This window comes from Sesamum indicum, linkage group LG3 (assembly GCF_000512975.1).
Source record: "Sesamum indicum cultivar Zhongzhi No. 13 linkage group LG3, S_indicum_v1.0, whole genome shotgun sequence".
NCBI lineage: Eukaryota > Viridiplantae > Streptophyta > Magnoliopsida > Lamiales > Pedaliaceae > Sesamum > Sesamum indicum.
In genome coordinates, this window is record NC_026147.1 from 5,047,359 (window position 1) to 5,073,239 (window position 25,881).

The 25,881-nt window shown below is 33.5% G+C and overlaps 4 protein-coding genes across 6 annotated transcripts in view; 1 reads left to right on the plus strand and 3 right to left on the minus strand.

Moving 5' to 3' along the window:
* On the minus strand, positions 11,163 to 11,662 carry LOC105157268 (60S ribosomal protein L27a-2-like). The gene has a single exon (XM_011073636.2). The coding sequence runs from the start codon at positions 11,643 to 11,645 to the stop codon at positions 11,316 to 11,318; it is 330 nt and encodes a 109-aa protein (XP_011071938.1). The 5' UTR covers positions 11,646 to 11,662; the 3' UTR covers positions 11,163 to 11,315.
* LOC105157269 (DEAD-box ATP-dependent RNA helicase 20) lies at positions 13,329 to 18,008 on the minus strand. 3 transcript variants are annotated; one of them, XM_011073637.2, is made up of 10 exons: positions 17,782 to 18,008; positions 16,965 to 17,545; positions 16,584 to 16,763; positions 16,334 to 16,495; positions 16,083 to 16,237; positions 15,538 to 15,630; positions 15,302 to 15,387; positions 15,001 to 15,227; positions 13,855 to 14,088; positions 13,329 to 13,671 (listed from the first exon to the last, which is right to left on the minus strand). In XM_011073637.2, exons 1-10 carry the CDS (start codon positions 17,838 to 17,840, stop codon positions 13,568 to 13,570), a joined length of 1,881 nt encoding a protein of 626 aa, XP_011071939.1. In that variant the 5' UTR covers positions 17,841 to 18,008; the 3' UTR covers positions 13,329 to 13,567. The 3 variants fall into 3 exon arrangements, 2 of the variants coding, with proteins under 2 accessions (XP_011071939.1, XP_011071940.1); XM_011073638.2 differs by having other exon boundaries at positions 16,965 to 17,498; positions 17,782 to 18,007; XR_847432.2 differs by lacking the exon at positions 13,329 to 13,671 and having other exon boundaries at positions 13,947 to 14,088; positions 14,235 to 15,227.
* Positions 19,509 to 21,383, minus strand: LOC105157465 (U-box domain-containing protein 52). Its single transcript, XM_011073873.2, has 4 exons — positions 21,137 to 21,383; positions 20,268 to 20,386; positions 20,051 to 20,169; positions 19,509 to 19,716 (listed from the first exon to the last, which is right to left on the minus strand). The coding sequence occupies exons 1-4, from the start codon at positions 21,381 to 21,383 to the stop codon at positions 19,509 to 19,511; spliced, it is 693 nt and encodes a 230-aa protein (XP_011072175.2).
* The window catches only part of LOC105157466 (ferric reduction oxidase 8, mitochondrial), a 3,185-nt gene continuing 281 nt past the window's right edge, over positions 22,978 to 25,881 (plus strand). Inside the window, exons 1-8 of the mRNA XM_011073874.2 lie at positions 22,978 to 23,321; positions 23,402 to 23,495; positions 23,575 to 23,766; positions 23,845 to 24,082; positions 24,250 to 24,577; positions 24,655 to 24,913; positions 24,985 to 25,649; positions 25,746 to 25,881. Coding sequence (XP_011072176.2) covers positions 23,168 to 23,321; positions 23,402 to 23,495; positions 23,575 to 23,766; positions 23,845 to 24,082; positions 24,250 to 24,577; positions 24,655 to 24,913; positions 24,985 to 25,649; positions 25,746 to 25,881 — 2,066 coding nt within the window. The 5' untranslated portion in view covers positions 22,978 to 23,167. The remainder of the gene's footprint in view (positions 23,322 to 23,401; positions 23,496 to 23,574; positions 23,767 to 23,844; positions 24,083 to 24,249; positions 24,578 to 24,654; positions 24,914 to 24,984; positions 25,650 to 25,745) is intronic.

The window sequence follows — 25,881 nt, forward strand, 5'->3', positions numbered from 1 at the left end:
TATAAATTACACTAACTCACATAAAGTGAAACAAATACTCCTGGTAGGACTCAAACTTGTTCATGAGATCTCAACCTTATCTTTAAGAGGTAGAATATGGTTGGTTTCAGCTTTAATTATTGTGGCATGTTAGGACAAGTCACAAGAACTATAAATCGTTTATAAAAATACTTTTAAATTACCCACCAGCACAGTTCTTCAATTTATATAGAAAAATCGCACAAATAAGTTGGTGAGGTGGGATGGATGAGTAGTAAACAAGCAACAAAGAGTTCATATATATCAAAATAAAAGTGATAATGCATTATTTGATAATGACGGACGAACACATAAACTATTTTCTTATTGTACATTTGGCCCTCTTATTGTGGCATAATTATAATTAATGGAAAATGATGGGCTATTATAAACTCAACTCATTGTCATGTACCAATAAAAGGCACTAATTTATATTTCCTTCATCTATACAGAAGAAAATATTTAGTTTTCATATTTGGGTTATGGATCAAATCTTGATATATAAAGACAAAATATTATTTCCCAGCTGGAATATTAAATTTTTTACATATAAAGATTAAAAAATGATACATAGTTTCCAACTAATTTTTCATAAATATGATGAGGGATCCACCAATAAAATATGATATTTTCCTTTATTAAGTATATTGGGGAAAGTCGAATTTCAAAAAGGTTTCGAAGCGTGAATTTATCATTTTTAAAGTAAAATTTGCTCCAACTGTAAGATTTTTGTCAAGGTTAAGCAAACCCGTTTATAAGATACGACAAAATCAATCGGGGTTTGCCGAACAGCAATTCTGAAAGTCTCTTTTCAAGAACAACTCAAGGAACTAAAATACATATGAAAAAAAGAATCAAATTTGGCACTGAAAAACTCTATCCACAGATGTTTTGTGTATTTTCAGAAAATATGCATCTCTTTTATTATACATCTTGAATCCAAAATCGCGACCTCCTACAAAAATACCTTTTCTGATCAGAAAGCAATTTTAGAGCTGCGGCTTAAAATTTTTTCTCTTCTCTCCACAAATATTATTCATTATTTATAACTCTTTTAAGAGAATAAAATAGTTCTTGAAATATAATTTTTAAACAATAAAATAAATTATTTTATTTTATTTTGCCAAATGCCTAGTAAAGTTATATATTAAATAGCATATTTATATATAAATTTCCTTCTATTCTTAATCATTCCCTCCAATTCTCATTTTAAATTTTAAATTGAATGACTCTTTATTAAATATTTAAATTTTAATTCATCTTTTAATGTGGGAATAAAATATAAGGGCAATTTTCGTCCCTTAACTTCAGGTCATTCTCATTTTAGTCCCCTAAGTTACTAAGGTTCCATTTTGGTTCCGTAAAACTGAAAAAATCTCAATTTTGGTACAAATTTGGTTGGAAAGTTGAGTTACTCGCCGAAAAATATCACATGCCAGGCATGTGACTTTTTAAATTGGGGTTTGCATTGTGATTGGCTGAAGATGATGTGGTGAAGACATGGTCTGAAGTTAGGGGACTAAAACGAGAATGACCTGAAGTTAGGGGACGAAAATTGCCTATAAGCCTTTTATTTTCAACCAATCACAATGCAAGCCCCAATTTAAAAAGTCACATGCCTGTCATGTGACTTTTTCCGACGAGTGCCGATCAAATTTGTACTAAAATTGAGATTTTTTCAGTTTTACGAGATTAAAATAGAACCCTAGTAACTTAGGGGACTAAAACGAGAATGACCTGAAGTTATGGGATAAAAATTGCCTTTAATCCTGTGCAAATAATCCAATAAAATATACGAGCCCACTTATAATTATATAATTCAAAATATTTTCAAATAAAATTTATGGAATATCAAATTATTAATGAGTTACAAATATATCACAAGAACATTGGAAGAATTATCTAGAAACCATAAAATAAATGGAGCCAAACACGACATGATCTACGTATAAAAATATCTCGATTTCACAATTATCGAATATCTTATTTGTACTTAATTAGTTCTTTTAATTGCATTGTGATGCTAAGCTAAGCTGTCTCCTAGTCACCAAGCTTTTGGAATTGAAAAGGGCAGATAAGATTGTATCTATGTATTTATTTAAAAATAATAATGATCAATACCATAAATAGATTATTAATAATTAAAAAACAAAGCATCGACTTAGGTCTTATTTATATTAATTATACCAAGTTGCAAAGTACTAACAAAAGATGTCGTGTATTTTGCATTTTAATTTATCACAAAAAAAAGAGTAAATTACAACGATCTCTTTTAAAATTTGGCATAGCTACAAATATTCCCTTGTTATTTGATAAAAAATTACGTATACATCTTGACGTTTGATGAAATTATGTAATCCTTTAATAGAGGTTTGCAATTGACAACTTTACCCTTATTTTTTGTTTTTTTCTTAAAACACTTAAAAAAAATATAAAAGAATTGGGAGGAGGTGGATGGAAAACTTTGATAAGCTGTAAAAGAATTATCCACTCAGCTTATAATTCTTATAATTTTTTTTAAAAAATAAGTAAAATTATAATTGATAATCCATGAGAGCATTTTGGTCAATTCACCACAAAATTAGATGAAAATCCAACGAAGATCAACTGATTAGGCTAACTGTTAGACGAGTGCTAAAATCAGAGAAGTATTGATAATTTTTTAAACAACGAGACGGTATTTGCAATTATGTCAAATTTTAGGATATCCCATTATAATTTACTAAAAAGAAAGAAAGATTCCTAATATATGGATGCATGGCCACATATTCTTGATTCCTTCAATAATTGAGGGTGCAGCCAAAATAATAGTAGCAATAATTGTATAAAAATAGCCTCCTTGACCTACTTGCATAGGTAGCAATGACTAATGTTTTCCATCTTCTTATCAAAATCAAATCTTGATTTCTATATTTTGATCATGTAAATGTAGTTGCAAGAAATAGCATATTAGTTAGGCACATGACACAAATTATGAGTCCTCTCTTAGATATAATAAGATAGATTAGGTTTAAAGCTAGTATTTGTGGGCATATAAGGTAGTAATGATAAAATATTAAATAATAATTTTCAAATTAATATTAAATATATATATTAAATGACGATAATTTCAAATTTTTTACCGTATAACTTTTAGGAACTTATTAGTGATAAAAGTAAAATTATACTTTTAATCCCATTGAATAAGACGGTCAATATTTCTAGTTTTTTACTTTATGGGATTTTTAAAATAGTTACAAAATTAAGAAAGTTTGACATATTTGATCCTCTACTTTACGAAAATTTCAAAATGGTCCCAAAATGGAGAAAATTTGGCATATTTAGTCTTTTACTTTATGTGATTTACAGGAATAAATGTGTCGAACTTTTCTAATTTTTAGACTATTTAGAAAATTTCAGAAAAGTATAGGACTAAATGTATTGAATTTTTTCAATTTTAGGATTATTTTAAAAAATTCATAAAGTGGATGACTAAAAGTGTCGAACCTCTAATCTTATAAGACTAAAAATATAATTTCACCTCGTGATAAAAGTCTTTTATAAGTTATCATTGTTGATAATTGTTAACAAATTTATAATAACAACTTAACTATAATATATATATATATAGTGATAATATATTTTTTGTCATTGAAAATATATTAGTAGTTATTTATCACAACTATTATACTATAAAAATGATTATAGCAACAAAAGAAGAGTTTTTATTTGGGAAAAGTATTCTTTTAGTCCGCTAAGTATGCCTAATTTTAATTTTAGTCTGATAACTATGTCTATTTTTGTTTAAATTCAATAACTTACGAAATTGCTTACTTTTAGTCCTCTGGCAGATTTTCGGGCAATTTTACCCATATGCAATTTTTGAAAGACAGTTTTAGTCCATATGCACTCATAGGGGTAAAATTATCCGAAAATCTGCCAGAGGACTAAAAATAAGTAATTTCGTAAGTTACTGGACCTAAACAAAAATGAATATAGTTATCGGACTAAAATTAAAATTAGATATACTTAGCGGACTAAAGTAATACTTTTTCTATTCTTATTTTACTTCATATATAATTTGTGACAAGTTTAATGTTCCCACTTGATTTATTTATTAAATTGAAACTCCAATCAATGTCTTAAAAATATTAGTTAAATTCAAATCTTGTTGAAATCTAGTTGTCATCATATGGACAATAAGTATTTAATTCTGATTTAGGGTGGAGGTCCCTAAATGAGGTGGTGAATCGAACTAGAGAATGTGTCCAAATCTCACATCAGTTAATTGACAAAAATGATGTCTCTGGAATTCCTCGACCTACAGCACAATCGTTAGGCCTGTTGAGATAATTTTCAAATAAAAACTTTTGATATCTAATAAAATATAGATCCAAGTGTCATATGCATATCTGTATAATGGGATCCCCAGTATTTACAGAGTGTCAGGTGTCGGAGACCGCATGAAACCATGGCTCTTGAGACAAGTCAGGCTGGTCGGGTCGGGTCGTGCTCGATCCAAGTAAAAGAGATACATCCAAACCTATTAGCTCCCATAGTTTTGGTTCTTGCATTGGTATCAACTTAAGTTATTATTAATTAATAATTAGTTGAAATTTTAAATTATAAAATGAGGTAGCAATAACATATAATAAATATATAAAAGGAGATTGGCTTAGTCACATCTCAACAAATTCTTCTTTAATAAAAGATAAACATCAAGCTATTATAGTGCATTATTGACCACTACAAAATCATACGTGCAAGCAATAGAATCTGATTTATCATACAAAAATTCAATATTTTTTCTTTTTTATAATACATCCATTAAATCAATATATCAGTATAATTAAAAATTTAAGACCAATTGATAAATTATATGGGATAGATAAATTATAATTATAACTCATATAAAGTGAGATAAATACCCACACATTCGATCCCAATCTTAACCACTGGGTTAAGACATTATTGGTGATCCTCTACCTCTTATTATTCGCAAAATTGAATAAATTTTCTAGCACGGCTTCATAAATTTTGGAAATATAATTGTACTAGTTAGATGATCAGCTTCCTTTGATTAGTTAATAGTTCCTTTTTTCCCGATTTTTTAAATTAGAGTTGTAATATATTTGGAAAAAATATAATTTTAGTCCTGTAAGTTAAAATGTGGCATTTTTTAGTCCTATTTGAACTAAAATTGCAACTTGATCTTGTAACTTTAAAAATTATGGCACTTTTAGTGAATTCCAGCCAATTTTGCCAGAAAATTTTCCGTCATCAGCTATGTCTCTTCCTAAATTGAGGTTTTTGACAAATTTAATGACATGACAGTCCACTTGAGAAAAATAAAATTACATAATTTTCTTTAAAAAAAAATTTTGGACAGTTATGTGATCGAATTCGTCGGAACCCTCAATTTAGATGTTGACATGACTGATGACGTAGAATTTTCTAGCTAAATTGACCAAAAAAGACTAAAATTGTGATAAATTTTCAAGTTGTATGATCAAATTATTACGAATTTTAATTTGAATAAAATGAAAATTGCCACCCCTAATTTAGAACACTAAAATTGCATTTTTCTCTATAATTTAGTATTATTGGACGTAAGGTTTCAATGTTTTTATTTTGCATTTTGTCATTAATTATAAATTTGCAACACATTCTAGATTAACTTCTTAGTTCTTCCACTCACAAGGCCCCTTGGGAGTTGGGGTGGCAGACTAATCAAGACGGCTCGCGATCCAAGTAGGGGTCTGGTTTGATTTCTAGCTCGAGTCGAGCCAGCTCCCAACTGTTGAGCTTTTTTTATTTTTTATATAATTTTTATTTTTAAAATTTTATATGTTTAATTTCATATTCAGTACTTTATTAATTTTATACTCAAAATTGATCATATATTATTAGTATTAGCATATCATACAGTTTATCTTATATAATAATAAACTATGGAACTTTTATTTATGCATTTAATCTTTATACAAAAATAATTTAATCAACAATTTAGTAAATTCTAATATTTTTAAAATAATTATTTAATATGACACATATAAATTTTACGTTATATTTTAATCTCTTATATATTGTTTAAATTGACAAGTCCTAACAATTAACTTCTGATTTTTTATATCTATTTATGAGTTTTATATTTATATCAAGATATATAGTATGCATTATACAATCCTTTTTATTACTTATAAATTTATGTCAAAATTTGGTGATTTCTATGAATTAATCTAAAAATCATAATATTAATAATAATAATAACAACAATAATAATAGTTGAACAATTTTAATTATATTGTTATTCCATTATATATATAATGAGATCAACATGCTAATCCACAATTTAGTAAGTTTTAATAATTTTTTTAAAATAATTATTTAATACAGCACATATAAATTTTATGTTATATTTTAATATCTAATTATACTTTTTAAAATTGACAAGTCCTAACATTTATTTATATCATGATACATACTATACAATATATTTTATTACTTGTAAATTTATCTCTAAATTAGGCAATTCCCTTGAATTAATCTAAAGATGATGATGATGATAATAATAATAATAATAATAATAAATTTTTCTCAAAATTTAGTGAGCTAGCTGTGCTCGAACTCGTCGAACTCAACTCATCTACACCCCTATTTGGAAGGGTTAGGGAAAGTACTATACATTAGACTTCTACAACCATTTAAAAAAAAATTGTGTTTTATATTATAAATGAATATGACTTAAATCTATAGTAAATCGATATTATCAACCACGAAAAAATAAAAGTAATATACAAACTTAAATTTTGTTCAAGATTAATTAATACGTACCATGATTTTAATTATGACCAAAATCAAAAGAATACTTATAATTTTTTAAATAATAATAAAATATTTATAATTATATCAAATTTCAAAAGAAATGACTATATTAATATTTATTTTGAATTATGATAATTAAGTAGGAAAAAGTAAATATATTTGTTGAGAGTGATATGAAAATGTTGAAGAAGGTTGTGGTCATGAACTGAGCTACGGCAGACTCTCAACTCTAAAGCCAACTTTTGTATCGTGATGAAAGCGAAGCCCCCCACCCCCACCCACCATCATCAGCAGCAAACCAAAGTTCCCTTTCACTTTCATTACTTACGTGTGAACTTCGATATTTGTCGTAACCCTTTTCTTCTTTTTCCGTTTTATTCAAAATTTAATAAATTCACAATTATAATTTATTTTTTTTCTCTCATCCCACTTCACGTTTCGTTTTTCATACGAACTTCATTTTTACTCATCTCTTCACACCATGATTATGTCTTTTAGTAAATTTCTCTTTTATCTTCACCTCACATCATAATTCTTTTTTATATGCTCATGGGGACCACATACAGCGATGATCAGTCCATTCAAAATGTAAAGATTCTCATCTTTTTGAAAAAATGAGACGATGAATAGGTCAATAATCTTATCATTAGTTGGGACTCCACTTATAACACCCACACTAAGTCAGCATATATATATAAAAGGACACATCCCCTTCACTTTGCAAAGCTGAAAAGACATCATTAGTTGAGACAACATGAGATGCTCCAAATTTGCACATTATTCACATTCCATTATCTCTCATACATTCCAAGACATTAGTGTTTTCTCTTGTCATTGGATCTTAATGGGTTTTCTATTTTACTATTTCCCATCCTATGAGACTCAAATGAAGGGACATTGTCACTTTTTATGATGTGGGCTAAATAGATATCCACCTTAATTATCAAAATAAATATTGACACCCCACTAGGCTTAAGAAAAGTAACAAATATATGCTTTCAAGATTATAGGTCTTTGATAAGATTACTTACAAATTATCTATTAACAAAGTCTTTATATCGATAGAGGGAATCGAACCCACGTCAATCTGAATGAAAGTGGTCAGTTCTTATCAATTGAGGTATCTGAATATTGATATTACTATAAAGTAAATTACAATAAGCTCCCATGAGATTTCTCATATCTATAAATATCCCCTCATTGTTTAAAGCGTTATCAATATCCCTCTAATTTTAACAGCCTCCTAACAACTAGCTCGATCCATTAGTATTCGTCAGGTTTTCATTCATTGCTTCTAGTAAACTGACTAAAATATTTTTATGGACTTTGAATTATATTTTTGTTTATTTAAAAAAATAAGACAATGGACTAAGTCAATAATTTTTTAAAATTTTTCATCCATCTCGTCCAATTCTTTTATATTTTTTTTACAAAAAAAAAAATACAGTAAGAGTAAAATTGACAATTCCGAACCTCCATCCAAAGACTACACAATCTCATCAAACATTAAAAGGGTACTTATAATTTTTCAAATAACGAAAAAATATTTATAATTATGCCAAATTTTAGAGGGTTGTTGTAATTTACTTTATTTAATTTACAATAATCCAAGTTTTTTTAAACCCTACCTTTGAGGCAACTTTTGTGGAACCAATGGGAATAGGTCAACCAGAAAAGGTACTAAAGCAATCCTTCACTACTTGGAATTTTTCTATTTTGTCTCCATCATTTCCTCCAAGTATATTAGATATCTTCTTTTTCTCAAGCAATTCTTGCATAAAATAGTACCCCTGTACTCTACCTCACAATTTGATTTTAAAGAACTAACAGTTGGTATTTGATGACAAAAATATCAATTTTATAGACTCAAAAACATAATTATTAATATTTTGTGAAATTATAAAATAGATGTAACATGTTGATCAAACTTAAGTTCATAATAAAGTTGATAAAATTAGCTTCTTAAAAATATTGTTAGGATATTGCATAGTTTTGGAAACCAATCAATCAAATGGTGTTTTAGATACAAATTTCGTATTCAGTATAAATCTTTTAAATGTTTCAATATCCAATTTAGTGTTGTTATCAGATATTAGTCAATCATGTTAAACGAGTACCAAACTCTATTTAGGTTATCTAATTTTAAAATTTTTCGATTTTGTCAAAATAAGAAATATGAGTCACATTGGATCGATCCCAATAATGAAATTTAGAATCTTGCATTATTTTATCATTAAGAGGCCTAAAATTCAAATTTACTGGAAAAATTTGGTAACTTATGGAGTTGGAGTTGAGTAATTTGATAAATTGTTTGGTTATAAAAAAACTAGGGTACTAAATTTGAAACTTGAAATTTGAGGTGGGCGTTGTGATTGTGCTGTCAAGCTCATCCCTTTACATTGTTTTATCAGACAATCCGGATGCAGCTTTGGCGCCTTTGATGCAACATAAGGTTCGGATAGTGGTGGTGCGGTACTACTCTATGACCTCAACTTTGAGTTTGTACGAAATGCTCTCAAAATTAGAATGATTGGGGATCAGGCTTTTGTTATGATGGATGAATTTAAATTTTATATGATAAAAATATTATTAAAATTTATTAATATTTACATTCATCAAAAGTGTCGGAATTCGAAATCCTTTATAATAACTAAAAATTTATAACCTCAAGCTCCAAATCCACCAATTTAAATATAGTCCAATAATTGGGGTAACTCGTTTTTATTTTTAAGATTGTTTTGGGAGGGGGGAAAATAAAAAGTCACCAATTTGTAGAAAGTAAAATCATATAGAAAGAGGAGTGGAACGTTTTAATCCACAGTGAAATTAAGCAGCCCATTAACGCTCATAGTCAAATCCAAGCCACAGACAGAGGCTTTTGTAGTGAGAATATGCCTTAGAAACAAATTGCAAGTTTAGCATTTGTCAAAATTGAAAATAGATGAAATACACACACACACACACACACAACTCAGTCATAAGTTTTATGAATAGTCAGTCATAAGTCATATGATGGTTATCGTATAAAAAATCACAAAACATTCTTATCAAATGAAGGTACATATATGTGATAACTAAAGATACATAAATTGTGCACATCTGTACTTTGATTACAAATATGATTTTTGTGACAAGAATAATGCAAACATAACTTGGATGATGTTAATGGATAGAGTCCAAAAGATTCACAACCAGTGTCCACGACCCCCAAAGTTCTTATCATTAACTCTTATTTCCAGAAGATATTGGAGAAAAAATCTTGACCCCCACCACCTTATTGTAAGCCCATAGGCAGCATTTCTCTAAAAGCCTCAGGTATCAAAACTTTCAGGACTTCCACCAACAAAATATTATATATATTAAAGCAAATAGAGCACTTGATATGGAACCCAAATTACCAGATCAAAGTTTCAGATACCAACATTCAACTCAGCAACGTAAGTTTAGCAAGAGATCAAATCAAAGTAGGAAGTAGCAGTGGTACCATTATGACAACACAAAATGCTAGAACAAGATCAAATACTAGCACCTTGAAAGAATATATGAAGCTTTATGGTTGAACAGAGGGTGTCAATAGGGCAAGTGAACCTCGTAGAGAAATATTAAATATATAAAGATACAGCTGGAATGAAAGACGCCAGTTACTGATCAATGAAAACGAAAGGAAAGGGTGCAGACTATCCAAGCTCTATGCAGCATGCATAATGCCAGAGATACCACTCGGTGTATCCCCATAGTTACATATCCATTCACAACAAAAAACAGATACCAAGTTCAAGAACTATCAAAAGGCACAATTCATAAACAAAGTTTCAACTATCCAAATCATACTTACAGAGGATACTCATAGTATCAAACATAACTCCATCAACTAGACATCGGTACAAGAATTAATCAGCAATTAATCAAGTGTTACCATTAGTAACAAGTGAACATCTTGCTTCCACATGCTAACAAGAGTTTTTCTTTGGTATAAGAACATACACTAGCATCTGAACCACATCTTGAAAGGCATACCACAAATTTGTGCAATACAAATATATAACAGAAGTATATAGCATAAAAATTCAGTCATGAACCTAACAACATCCACAAAACAACAAAAACAAATATGGAGTTGAAAAGAAGCATCTTGGAACAATATATTCGAAGAATTTATAGTGATATGACAATGTGATGGTGGTCGTGCAAGAAAGAGGCCAAGCGATACAATTTCTTAAAACAAATCTAGACTTTTCAATACCAAGTAAAAACAATCTGACAGCTCTGCGTCAAAATTGATCTCACAGTATTATAAAGCAAATACCCGTTCAGCAATAAACAAAAGCACTGTAATCGCAAACCACTTGAACATAATAGGAACAAATCCGCTTAATTGAAAACGTTTATAAAAATATATCAAGAGTTCTTCGATAAAAGGGCTTCTAGCAATGACAAAAGTCCACATCTTAACACCAAAATCAGTAATTAAACAAAAAAGAAGAAAAACCTAATTAGGCAGTGAGCATGACAGCGCCACCAGTCTCCTTAATATTCTTCTCGGCACTCTTCGACACGAGCTTGGCCTTCACCACAACAGGGTGGTCGGCGGGGAGCGAACCCTTACCCAGAACCTTAAAGTAACCAAACTGCGTCACATCAATCAACGGCGCGTTGTCCTTGGACGCCTTGTCCTTCACTTCCTGCGGCACCATTGACCAGAGCTTGTCGATGTTGACTGTGGGGCAGAAGAACTTGTTGCGGAGCTTGTGGAAGTACCGCATACCGACTTTACCAAAGTACCCAGGATGGTACTTCTCGAAGAGGATACAGTGGTGGTGCATGCCTTCGGCATTACCGGTTGGGGTGGAGGGGTAGGGGGATCGGCGCCGTTAGGAGAAGGAAACGAGGGGTTAGGGTTTTGAGGATTTTATATACAGAGGAGAGAAGGGTGTGTACAACAGCACAAGGGTTTCGGAAGGGGAACAGCGAGCGGAAAGTTTTACGATATTACCCCTGTTAGGTGCGCATAATTACGCCATTGACCGTGAGCTTTTCAGATCCCTTGCTATTTGCAAGTGCAACTTTAAGTAAGGTTTAATTATTATTATACCCCTTCGAATATATGAAATTATAGTTTCCACCAAAAAGAACTTTAAAATTATATATATACATCCTCTCTGAAAATTCACCATTTACATCTGATTTCCTTTCATTATGAGTTAGTAGAAAAATATTGACATTAATAAAAAAATAATTACATAAATTTTTAGTTTTACTTCTCATTTAATATTTTTATGTTATAATTTTATATGCATACAGAGAAAACCGTACCTCACTTTATATATATAATATTTATTCTCTTATAAGTATAAAAATATACATAAAATATTAAACGAGGGACAATTTAAATTTTATATATTTTCTTTTGTTAACGTCAGCGTTTTCAATTGAAAACCCTAACGTAAAGGGATCATATGAAAACAAAAAAATTTTAAAAGGGTTTTAAGTATAATTTAAAAAAATATAATTTTATATTTTTAGAAGAAGTCTGGACGTAATTAATCCATTAAATAATTGTCAAGTAGAAATTACTATTATGTATTAGAAGATAAAATAAAATAAAACAGTTGCATAAATACAATGTAAGAGACATCAGTTGATATTTGTGTATTTCTATATTTTACAAGTGGCCGTTGCGTATGAATAAAGAATTAAATATTAAAATACTTTTTAAAACATTTTTTTCTAATTTATGACGGAAATAAAATTTTAATAAACGAATATTGAAGAAAGAAAATGAATATTTATGAAATGATTTCAAAGAAATAATTACTGAAAAGATAGATATCAAGATATAAAAAAAATAGTAATACTTATGCTACTATTACAATAAATTTTAATTTTTTAATGAGAATAAATCATCAAGAAAATTGTAAGTTAAATAATTGTAAATATTGAAAATATATGAAATAAGAGCTATTATTTTAATAATATTTCATTTCGATATATAGAATAATATCAAATTCAATCAATACATCAATATGACTAAAGCCGATAAACAAATTACAACAACTCACATAAATTAAAACAAATACCCACACATTCTGAGGACTCAATTCACTTGTTCATAAAACTTCAACTTTAGCCTTGACCACTAAGTTAAGACAACATCGATAAAATAAAAGCTAAAATTACGAATAAAACTATAAAAATTGGTAGATAGATGTTTATAATTTTTGGCTTAAATAATTTAATTTAAACAATTCAAAAACTAAAATTGCAAAACAAAATATATTTTTTAATTTATTTTCAACAATAAGATGATATGACCTTAAAAGTATGAGAAATACCCAAACTAAAAGTATGAGAATATATATATATATATATATATATTAATACCTAATTAAGGAAATGCTTGTTTGATTTGAAAGAAGAGAAAAAAGCTTGATGAAAACTAATTTGCTGAATTGAAGATGATGAATCCCCGTGGAATTTAAGCAGACATAAAATAACTCTACGGATAATTTCATAAAATTTAATTATAGAATATTCCATTTCAAGAGATAGTTATATAGTCATTACAAACATAAAATCTACATACGTATCACAAGTACAGATCTCCGCAACATGTGTGCGCCTAATTCTTCTACATAGGGAGAATCATCATATGCTAAAGGCAACACATGAAGTGAACATTTGCAAAGGAATGGAACCACAATTTTTTCAAACAGTGTAAGGGGCATAAAGTAACACTTGGAAGAAGCTAATATGGCCTTCTACCGCCGAGAGGAATAGTGTTAGACCCAGAAATCGAAGCACGGTTGCCGAAACCTCCTCGTCCTCTGGAACGGAAGTTGCTCCCTGAAGCTGCAGAAAGATAAGTTGAGAGTGTGTTTTGAACCCCTCGAATTTTGACAAATGTGAGGAAGATGAACATCAACGATAATTTAGCAGTAGCAATGAAGGCCTTGAATGCTACTGAAATTTTCCTACAGTTCTGTAATGAACCAGAAACATTAACGTCAACCATCAGAGCTCAATAATGCTTACCCCCCATATTAGATCCACTGGATCGTGCCAAAGCAGCTAGTTGAGGAGGTACAACTTGCCCAGCTTGTTGTAGGATCTTAATAAGATCTCTCGCATACTTGGCATTTCCATGGGTGAAAAATGAGAAAGCGGTTCCACTGGCTCCTGCCCGACCAGTTCGGCCAATCCTGTGGACGTAATCCTCAAGACTTGATGGAAAATCATAATTGACGACGCATTTTATGTCTTTCACATCTACAAGCAATACAGAGAAAGTTTGCATCAGATAAAACATATAACAGATTGGAAATGATATATAATATAAAGCCACCTTATCCCTGCAGTCCTAAGATCCAAACTGATCACGCATAAGATATAACACATCTTTCAAATGTGCCTACCTTACTTTGCAGGGATAAGGAGCAGCTCCTCCATAATTTTCCTAATCATTGTCCAATCAATGAATAATCTCGCTCCAGTCAACCGGCTGTCATAACTACCAGCTCCCCGAGTGTGGATGGGTACTTTAGCTTCAATTATGCTACTCAGACAAATAGGACGAGCACACTGTATGTGGAGGACTCTATTTAAGGCAAATGTAAAGCCCACATCTATTCTCAATCTCAGTTTCAGCAAATTGACAATGACCATCAGCGACAACAGTTAACAAAACCTATGGAATTCAGAACCTATGATATACTCGCCTATAAAAAACCATAGCACGTCATTACACATTGGTGAAGCGTGCTCCATGTGTCTGCACAACTTAAGCTGATACAATAAGTTAGTACCAGGAAGAGGAATCATCTGGAACATTCTACAGTCATTGCCACTTTTGTTCTCACTCTTTGAGCAAATTAAGAAAGCATCATCTTGACTACTTCTATCTCATCACTATCTCAACCTTCTAGGTCATCACTAGGCCAAGGCACCATTCAAGGTGCATACAATAACAATATCCTCCAAATCCAGTTTAATTCCTCCAACGACATTAAAAAAGCACCTTGCTCATGTACAGCAAAATTGTAGTGAGCAGCCAACAAATGCACAAACTTCCGCACCCAAACCACAATACTATCAGGAACATGGAGAACAGCCGGGAGACTTGTCTATGTAGTTGCAAGACGAAATGAGAGGCTAAAACCTAAACTGTGACACTAATCCTACCAAGGCCACGGGCAGCAACATCAGTGGCAATCATTATAGGACTCCTGCCAGTTTTAAACTCTGCCAGGACCCAATCCCTTTCATCCTGGCTTTTATCACCATGTATGGACAAAGCAGGCCATCCATCCATTCTCAGCTGTCTCGTGACTTGATCACATCCTTTCTTTGTCTCCACAAAAATTAGAATTTTACTCCCATCCATCACGTCCTTCAGCAAGCGGATCAACCTGCACGACACATATTTGGTAAGAACCAAGAAATTCCACAAGCATAGGATCAGAATTTCTAAGACGTATGTCACCTGTTGTACTTCTCCAAATCAGTCATAACTTCAATAACTTGACGTATAGATTGATTAGCTTTCAGGTCTGCAGACCCAATGATGACCTATTATACATTAAACATTGTAAGAGTTCATAGATCAATATTATAATTAAGATATACTTTCCTGCAGAGCTCAAAGGTCCATGCCACTAACACCATTCTTGCCCTTGTTCTATGAATAGCATAATTGCTTAAGGAAATGGTAGAGCAAACCTTGTAAGGATTGCGCAGGAACTGTCTTGCCAAAGTTTCTACCTCCCTTGGCCATGTGGCACTCCAGTACAGGGTTTGCCTATCAGGACGAATCTGCAATTTGAGAATCCCATTAAACATCAGTACTTCTGGAAGAGGATGCTTTTAACTGTAGTAAGAAAAAAAGAGAGATGAAGATATTTTATTTATGAATCACTCATGAATTACTACCAGTTAATCGAATTACATTTATCATGAGTACATGAAAATAGCACCTTGCAGGGGTACGAAACTCGTCTTTTCAGGTCATAAGTTTCCGAATCAAATTGTTCCAGAGGGAATGAGGCTTAACCAATTTACTGTAAACCATCTAAAAGTTGGTACTTAAGATATTGAAATCCTAAGCATGCAGACACTATATATCATCAACATCTATAGCTACTACATATTCATGTTTTAATAGCATTGAGGTTCTATAACAAATTCTTCGATAAGAAGTCATGAATGTCAAATCACCCAAATGAATATAAGAACACAAAATATTAGGTGGGCAAATGACTCAATACCTGAGAAACAAGTTTCCTGATTTGGGGTTCAAATCCCATATCTAGCATGCGATCAGCCTCATCTAACACTAGATACGTCACTCTTTTCAAGTTAGTGTGTTGAGCTTCCAACATATCTATCAATCGGCCGGGTGTAGCAATGACAATTTCAACGCCTGACATTAAACGAGGTTGCAAAAATTTCCAAAAAATATCAGCACAAATAAATTTCAGAAAGAAACAAGATACAAGGGTTGCAAACAAGGTTTTACCTCTTTTAAGATCGCGAATTTGTGGTCCTTTGGGGGCACCACCATATATGCAAGTACTTCTTATGTTTGCATATGATCCAAATTTTACAGCTTCTTCTTGAATCTGAACAGCCAACTCTCTGGTAGGTGCTAGCACTAGTGCAATGGGACCTTCACCTTGTGCTGGATTTATTTTATTTCGGTCAAAAACTTATACAGATATATAGAAAAGATAGAATTTCATCACATTAAGAATTTTCAAAGAACTTACCCAGCCTGGGTTGAGCACTAACATGAACAAAAGCAGGCAGCAAATACGCCAAAGTCTTTCCAGAACCAGTCTCAGCAATGCCTATCAGATCTCGACCCCTTAAAGCCATTGGCCATCCTTGTGATTGGATAGGAGTCGGTTCAACAAAACCCAATCTAGCAAAGACCTCAAGGAAGTAATCTGCAAACCAAATTAATCCCATGAGCTAACTCTTTAGCTACAAAAAGTTAACAAGGAAGAAAAGATGTAATGTAAGCTCAATAGAGATGGTTGCCCCTTTCTGTGCACAAGAATACAGTTGCAGCTGGAAGCAGATCTTCATGACAATTCTACCAAGAAAATAGGATTCATTTTCTTTAAACAAATGAAACATAGCAATACCAGGGAAATTTGCTTCTTGAAACATCCGAATTGGCTTAGGGACATCATGCCCTTCAATAGTTATATCCCGCCTTGCACGGTAAATCATAACCTCTTGCTCAGTCATTGCCCTAACAGATGGGCTCTCCACATAAAAATCCTTCTTAAAAGCAATCAAGCCTCTAAAATCTGGTTTTGGAAGAGAAATGGCATCTAAATCATCCCCCCTTGGCCTGCCTCCTCTCCCACCACTACCTCGACCCCTCCCACCACGACCTCCATCAAAGCCTCTACCTCCACCACGACCCCCAGCACCACTATTGCTAAACCCTCTATCACCAAACCCTCTTCCTCCACCACCTCCGCCCCGATTACCGAATCCACTGCCATGACCAGCCTCATAGCCTCTTCGAACACCATGCTCAATCTCATGATATCCATTAATCCCGACACCACCTCCTCCAACTCTGGCACCACCCACCATATGAGGTGGTGGCACCGGAGGACCTCCATATGGAGTTGGACCACCACGGCTGTAGCTGGGTGCAGCACCACCTGGCATAGGGGGTGGAATCATCATTGGTGGCTGCCCCATTAAATCACTACAGTATTCAGAAGAAATAATCACAAAATAGAACCACTAATTCAGCCGCAATACCTCCAGTGCATTTTCTCAGACTCATGCAAATATAACATTTCTGCGAAGAGTCGGAATATAAAACACAATCGAACAAAAGAACATAAAGAAAAAATCTCAACCTTCGTTTCTGTTACACCATTATACAACTGTTTACTAGAATTTTTCAATACACAGATCAAGAAACACATAGAAACATACCTCCGGCGCTGACGATAAGAGCCCGCATCCTGAAGCCTGGGGTCGTAGTTATTGTACATGCTGAGATAGTAAATTGGGGTGAAAATTAGGGCTAGGGTTTGCAGATTTGTAAAGCAAAAGGGAAATTAAAGCCCAAACGAGTTGAATGAAAAGGAATAAGAACAAAAGTTTCAAAACTCAAACGCACAAGAAAATTTTCTACACTTTTGTTTTGGATTCAAGAAAAGTAAAATTGAAAATCATACCCTAAAACTTGCGGAGATATCAGGATTTGATTTCACAACCGCCTCCCCGGCGCGTGTGCCTCACTGGTTTTCTGGAATATATTAGATACTTATTATTAATGGTTTTCTATTAAATAATAATAAATAAAATTACTTTTTCAATTGATAAAATAAGTTTTGTTTTAAAATTAGCATTTTCACAATGAACTTGACGAGACGGCTATGATTGGTATGTCCGGAGTTGTGATATTAAGGGGTAGGGGGCTCGCAGCATACCGCTCATTCCCCAGTACATTTACTTTCGAGTATTGAATGGCGACCAAAATGGGTACATCGGATGAAAAAGATGGCTCCATACGAGATGACCGATGGGACTTTTTCTTTGTAAAATTCATGAGACTAAAGCTAAAACAAGAGCTCATATACATCCTGATATTTGATAAAATTATATAATTTTGGGATAGAAGTTTGAAATTATCAATTCAGTTCTCATTATATTTTAAAAAAAAATATGGAGTGGATGAAAAAAGTTTAAAAATTTATAAAAATTATTCACTTACTTCAAAATTTTTTTAAATAAATCAATAATATCAAATTTTAAAAAAATTCATGTGATTTACCCAAAACAAAAAATGAAAATAAAAAGAAGTCACAGAATGGAAGTAATTAGTCGAACATAGCTGGGCCACAACAACTTCCATTGATTGCTGACAAATTGATAGGCCCAATTCACTTCTTGAATTTCTCTAAAAAAAAAAAAAAAAAATCACTTCTTGAATTAGATGGGTCTCCATATTTTAGAAATAGAGTAAATTATATCCACATCCTTCGGTATTAAATTTAGAAGTTGTTTAACTAAGTTATTTAAAATATCCTATAAATTCATATACTTTAGGTGAATATAATAAATTTCTCTAAAATTTATCATAATTATAAATACATATTTATTGTTTGAAAAATTAAAATATCCCTGAAATTATCTGTTTTCTAGCAAATACACTCCCTAAAAATGAGTTGTCACAAATAGTATTTGTTAATTTTGGGGGTATTTATAAATTTTCAAATAACGAATGGGTAATTGTAATTATAATAAATTCAGGAGAACCCATTGTAATTTATCTTATATTATATAAGATGTAGTAATAGCTTATAAAATATTAAATTTTATTTTAAAAATAAGTTCATCAACTGTTTGGATAAAATAAAATTATGAAATTTAAAAGATGTTAATAATAATAAATTTTGTAATTAACTTAAAGGAATTCGTTAAGATCCTAATGAATTGGCAACTCTTTCTTTAGAACGAAAAAGATTTCGCACACTCATCGAGTGTGCCCGACTGTTAGTATACGTGTAAATCCCATAACTTTGTTTAAGTCCCTCTTTGTAGGATTTCAAATTTCAAGAATCATTTAAAATGATGTTTTTACAGTATTTTCCTCAACGAACAACAAAAGGCTATTACAAATATGAAGTGTTGTGTGTTCAAGTATAAACGTATCTTCAGGTGAATTTGCCTGAAAAACACACACACTCGAAGAAGTGCCTTGGCTCCCGTCGTGGTTCCTGTGATGGGACTATTTGGTCCGACGTTTGTGATTGGCGATCCTTCGTCTTTCTGTCTCTGTCGTCGTGTACGACAGTAACTTCACAGTAGTCCGGTGCATATTTCTTGACATATTCTCCTTTCCCCAGCCCCTTCCTTGATAGCCTACAAACATGAAAACAACAAAGTTGCTCAAGATCAATGAATGCCAAAGCACCATCAGTATGAAGATACTATGTAGTTTGATGATGTCTAGATGGAGACAGACGGGATTTAAGGACTACATGATCGTTGCAAGGGTACTTGTAGATTACTTACCGACTCATATCAGCAGAGTAATTTGGAAACACAGCCTACTAATAGGAAGCAGTCTGTTTTTACCAATTGAGTTAACGTGTGCTGGCATAATTTCTCAGTATGTAGCATGCTATAGCCGGCTCAAATCAATCAACAACGTGCACGTATACACTAAATAGACTATACGGGGAGCAAGAGTTACCTTGAGAAAGGTGATTGTTTGGTTCCCATGACAAGATTAGTGATATTAGCCACAGGGATGAGTTCCAAAATCGCCTTCGTTGAGGCGTTGCTCTCGACCAGCATCGTGTCCACCACTACCTGAACAAGAAACCCAGAAAACGGTTAACGGTTTCAAGCCGGACATATCGGTTTTTTCGACTTTCTTATGTTGCTACTGAGCGCATTGAGCTGCGTACCTTGGATTCGTTACAGAGTCGAATGTATTTTTCCAGGAGATTTTTTCTCTTGTTGCTTTCCTCCCTTATGTAAACCTGCAACTGGTCTTTGCTCAACTGGCTTCTTGATAGTCTCCCAACTGCCACAGAAGTTCTACTTATTTTAGTCAAGAATCGATAGAACAGGAAGCAGTTTACACTGCAAGTTTTCCATTCTTGATCTGTTAGGAAAATTCCAAAATCATAAGCGAAATGTGTGCAAGCAACAAAGAGAAGAATTCAACACGAGCACACAGTTTTACGCGTTTGGAGATGGATTGCTCCTACAATCTAGTCGTTCGAGTTTCTGTTCCGCTTATCAAGTAGATATAACTAGGAACCAGTAAAGTCATTGTAATAATACAAATGGCTATGGTAATAAAGTGTATATCAAAAAAATTTAAGACAACATTGGCCTATATGTAATGCTAGGCCTAATTCCATACTCCAACATGATCCAACACTATCGCTTGAGAAGTTAGGATTCATGGGCTCTGTTCTGAATTATGTGTTAGTGTAAGCTGTAATGAAATTATCAATCTTGTTGAATTAGTGTTATGCATTGAACAGTGTAAATGTAAGAGTAAAGTTGGAGCTCGGATCATGTCAAATTGGGACATCTTTGGTTGAGCAAGTTAGGAATTCTGGATTATCACATGTCAGTCAACTTCTCCACAACCATTTCAATAATATGATATTAAACAAGTTCCCCACTCTTCAGGCATCATATGAGATTTGGATATGCTGAATTAGTCAAACAAAGAACATAAACCGGAAAAGGCACGAGCCAAACAACCTGTGGTTTTGTAAACAGCAATGAAAAGAAACAGAAAGAGTTGTAGGAACTGCACCTGGTGTGGGGATGTAGGAGACGGGAGGGAAGACGTGGACAAGAAAAACACGACTACCGGGAGAAACAGCATGATCAAGTGCCCATTTGAGCACATGCAAGTCATTTTTACCAACAGCAACATACACATCACTACCTCCTCCATCTCTACTCTTGCTTTCCTCCACAATCTCAACAATTTCCGGGGATGTTGCTGTGAAATTACGATATTGCCCCTCATCTATATCCATGGATTCCTCCCCTTCCATATATCCCGTTTGAGGTGCTCTTACTCCACCCTTTACTTTAGACAAGAGATTCATACACAAGAAGAAAAGAACAAATTTGATAAAGAATGAAAAAGGGCCGTTGCTTTCGAAGCCATGAAAGAGTAATAATAATAATTATAAAACCAAAAAAAAATTGAAAAGTTGGATTCTCTTTTGTCAACATCTGCAGGCTCTTGGACATGTCACGAGTCACAAACTATGTTTTTCAGACAGCAGAAAGTTTGTGTTTTCCTTTTGTCCATAGCTACATAATTTCCTCTCCTTTAGCAATTTGATCAGTTGACTTGGTATATACTAGAAGATAGCATAAGGCTCTTTCCTTTATCTTCCTCCATAAATGGAAATCTAAGTTGGTTCGATCACTCGTGAGATGGACTGAATTTTCTATTCCCAATTTTAAAATTTCACCTGCTATTCCATGGTGTATACATATTACGTCATCAAAGTCGAGTCAAGGTTACTTGGTGAAGGTTCAGAGAAACGTATTGTCACTTTCATGTTAGTTAACCGCCCACTTATAAAATTCTTGCACACTTTAAATAATGCAAATGAAAAGTTTAATAAGGAGATCATGTAAGAAATCTTTTGGCTGTTTCTTTTGATAATTGCCGCTAATGTCTGTTTCACTATGGTCATGCCTAAAAAGCTTTCTGGGAAGGATTAACTCACAGGGAAATATAGAAAGGTCTCTCGACTTTATCTTATCCTTAAAGCCCACAAAGGGATTTCATAGATATGAACCTTAGCTCAGGAAGGACTTACTTGCCTGAAAATTGACTGATGTCTGGTTGAAAAATGGTCCTAATCCTATTGCTGTCCTGACCTTTTCTACAAGAAGCAATTTGCATGAAAGAAGTGCACATAATGGGGTCAAAAGTTGGTACACTTTTGGACAACTAGATCGGTTCTTGTATGTGAAATCTTTTCGATTTCTTTCTTCTTTATCGCCATGGATAAGTTCACAGATTTGACCTCATCATCTTTAGTCTTCTTTGAAATTTTATCAGTGGATGTGAAGAAAGGAACTCAGACACTGTCCTCACTATCTCATGAAAGAAAGTTTTTACCTTTTGGACAAAAGAAATGAGCCCATACACAAAAAAAAGGGGCTTGTTTTTATTACAGTATGCATATCTTCTTACCAAATCTTTCTACAATGTAAATGAGGAGTAGTGGGATGGTGGACCATGAACCCACTACAACAATGTAGGACCAATTGTCTTAGTGTAAGATTAAGGCTGATATCTAAAGCTGCAATCAACAAGAAGCACATAAATAAGTAAATAAATTTGAATAAATAAATAAAAACGAAAAAACTTTTTGTCCAAACCCAGTTCGGACAGGACCAACCAATCACATAGCGAGTGTTGTTGCCACTGCCTGGTGATTGATCACTTTTCTTAAATTGAACACTCAATTCTGATTAAAATTTTGCTCGTCATATGTGCATCATAGTGGGAAATAATATACCGCATTAGCTCCAGTCTCGGTGAGATGAAGGTCCAAATTAACATAATGTCATTAATGAAACGAACATTGATAAAGAATAAATCCTCTCACATACATGGTGCCTGTCATTTTGTAATGGCATCTGTATGTCAACACAGAACTCTACAAAATGGTGGGGATAATCTATCAACTAATCTTCTAGCAGCTGGTATTTTCTTACTATATAAAGGCACCTTCTCTATTGTACATGTAGACAGAAGTCATATGTATATTGTTTAGTATGTGGCACTAAAGTCTTGGTTTAAGGTTAAAACATGAGACAGATGTCCTGTTTGGTACTGAAGCTACTACTGATCTTGATACTTGCTGGTTGGTTATCTCTTTGGGTTCTCAAGCCAACTGAATTCTGGACAAGGAAATGGAAGAAAGCCGAAGAAAAGTCAACGGCTTCCGTTTTTGGCTATAACGGTAAGATCCTGTGGTCTATAATTTATATGGAGTCTCAAGTAGTTGTAGTAACAGATGTTAACAGTTGTGATATTACACAGGTCTTGATTTTGTTGTCTACACTTTTCCTGTAATTGCTATGGCGATAATCGGCTTTATCTACTTAGAACTCAAACAAAAAGAACCGAGAACCAGGTACAGAACTAAATTCCAACAGCACAAACATTAGCATTTTTCACTGTTCTTACATCAGAAATCTTGTACTTTGATGCAGGCAGAGAAGAAGAAGCAGCATATTCACTTCTTTCTCTAGTCCACTTTTTGTGAATCAGTACGTAGGTATTTTGTCAGGAGCACATATTCTTGCGTCGTCTCTATTTATCATCTTTCTAGTTTGGACGTTCTATGCCCGTGTTTCTAACGATTTCAAGAAGATGACACCAGTCAAATCATTCAAACTGAGTCTGTAAGTATTTCTTGACAACCTTATTCAAGAAAAGAAGAGGCCTTTGTGTTGACGGTAATCATCTGTACCTGGTTTCAGATGGCAATACAAGTTATTCCGAATGGCTACACGCTGTGGTTTGTTAGCCGAAGCTTGCCTTGCTCTGCTACTTCTGCCTGTGCTTCGAGGGATGTCCGTTTTTCGGTTGCTTGGCATCCAGTTTGAAGGCTCGGTCAGATACCATACTTGGCTTGGAACTGCAATGGTATTTTTTGCAACTTTACATGGTGTGGGAACCTTCTTTATCTGGGGAATGAAACATAGAATCCAAGACGAGGTAACTAAATTATTACACGAGAAAATTCTAGCTCAGACCAAGTGCAGCTGAATCCAAATGTGTCATTATTCAGGTCTGCTAAAACTTGGTCTGGGCAAGAATTTTCCTTATTACACACTTTTCGAAACTCACCAGAGACTTTAAGTCAACGATAATGTTAAAAACAGATGTGGAAGTGGCAGAGAAAAGGGCGAATATACCTTGCTGGAGAAATAGCTCTTATAACAGCTCTCATCATTTGGATCACATCGCTTCCACAGATTCGGAGGAACCGATTTCACCTCTTCTATTACACACATCACCTTTACATAGTCTTCCTCGTACTCTTCTTGTTCCATGGAGGAGACCGCCATTTTTACATGGTTTTTCCTGGAGTTTTCCTCTTTGCACTGGATAAACTGCTCCGCATCATACAGTCTAGGCCAGTAACATGCGTTCTTTCTGCTCGTGTCTTCCCGTGCAAAGCCATAGAACTGACTCTGCCGAAGGATCCAAGTAAATGACCTAAACCTTTGTCATTGTTTTAAAGTAATATGTCTATCTGTGAAGTAATCCCAGAAATTTATGTGCAGGGTTGAAGTATACACCAGCAAGTGTGATCTTTTTGAAAATACCAAGCATCTCCAAGATTCAGTGGCATCCATTCAGTATAACTTCTACCTGCAGCATCGATGAGCATACGATCTCAGTCATTGTAAAATGTGAGGGAGAATGGACGAGTTCCCTCTATGACATAATTCATGATGAACTGGACACAGAAGCCGATCAGAGGAAGTGTATTCCAGTAGCTGTAGAAGGTCCATACGGGCCGGCATCACCGGATTTTGTAAGGTAACAGCAGGATCAAGAACACAAACAATTTGGACTTTTTTCTTTTCTTTATTGCTTGTAATCTGATGCAGGTACAACAATCTGCTCCTCGTTGCTGGAGGAATTGGGATAACTCCTTTTGTGAGCATCGTGAGGGAAATCAGCTCCAACTACAGCAGAAGTGGATATCCACACAGAATACAACTTATCTATGCCGTAAGAAAGTTCCAAGATGTCTGTTTGCTGGATCCGATTCTTCCTCATCTTCTAAATGTCGAGCAATTTCACATAAAACTGAAAGTATTCGTGACTCGTGAAATCGAAACTGGCACAACGCTAAGAGAAGTACTCGACAAAATCCCTGACACAAGAACAACATATTTTAGCACAACATGCAGCAGTTATACAACATATGGACCTGAAAGATTCCTATGGATGGCTGCTATTGCAATGGTTTCTTCGATCACATTCCTCCTCTTGCTTGTCGGTTTTAACCATTCCGTTACCCCACCGGCCAAGAAACGCTCAGAACAAAAGAATTCATCATCACAAGTTGATCTCCTTCTTCTGTGTTCATTTGCTATAGCAATTACATGTAGCACTTTACTAGCTATTATGATAAGGTGGAAACGAGTAAAGAGAGAGCTTCAGTCATTTACTGATAAACAAAACAAAACTACAAAGCAATGTTCACTTCGAGCCAGTCGAGAACTTGATGAACATGAAATCCATTTCGGAGGAAGACCAAATTTTCGAGGTAGCATTTCTATAATATTAAAAAAAGTTCCTTAAACTGCAGAAATAATCCTGTGTTCCAAATCATACATGGCCTAACATGCTCCTGTTTCAACAGATATATTCTCGGATTTCACAAGTGAAACGGGGGGATCGGATATAGGTGTGTTGGTCTGTGGACCTGAACCAATGAAGGAGTCTGTGGCTTCAGCATGCAGACTAGCTCTAGTTTCACAGAAGAATGCTAAGGGAAA

What these genes read in the sequence shown, in the direction of transcription:
- LOC105157465 (XM_011073873.2), bottom strand. Translation starts at nt 21,383, where the DNA reads ATGGAAGGGGAGGAATCCATGGATATAGATGAGGGGCAATATCGTAAT. An exon ending in CTCCTACATCCCCACACCAG is followed by an intron (nt 20,387 to 21,136) that starts GTGCAGTTCCTA and finishes CTTCTGTGGCAG; the next exon opens with TTGGGAGACTATCAAGAAGC. An exon ending in GACTCTGTAACGAATCCAAG is followed by an intron (nt 20,170 to 20,267) that starts GTACGCAGCTCA and finishes TTTCTTGTTCAG; the next exon opens with GTAGTGGTGGACACGATGCT.
- LOC105157269 (XM_011073637.2), bottom strand. Translation starts at nt 17,840, where the DNA reads ATGTACAATAACTACGACCCCAGGCTTCAGGATGCGGGCTCTTATCGT. An exon ending in AATTCGCGATCTTAAAAGAG is followed by an intron (nt 16,238 to 16,333) that starts GTAAAACCTTGT and finishes GTTTAATGTCAG; the next exon opens with GCGTTGAAATTGTCATTGCT. An exon ending in CAGTGGATCTAATATGGGGG is followed by an intron (nt 13,672 to 13,854) that starts GTAAGCATTATT and finishes ATCTTTCTGCAG; the next exon opens with CTTCAGGGAGCAACTTCCGT.
- LOC105157268 (XM_011073636.2), bottom strand. Translation starts at nt 11,645, where the DNA reads ATGCACCACCACTGTATCCTCTTCGAGAAGTACCATCCTGGGTACTTT.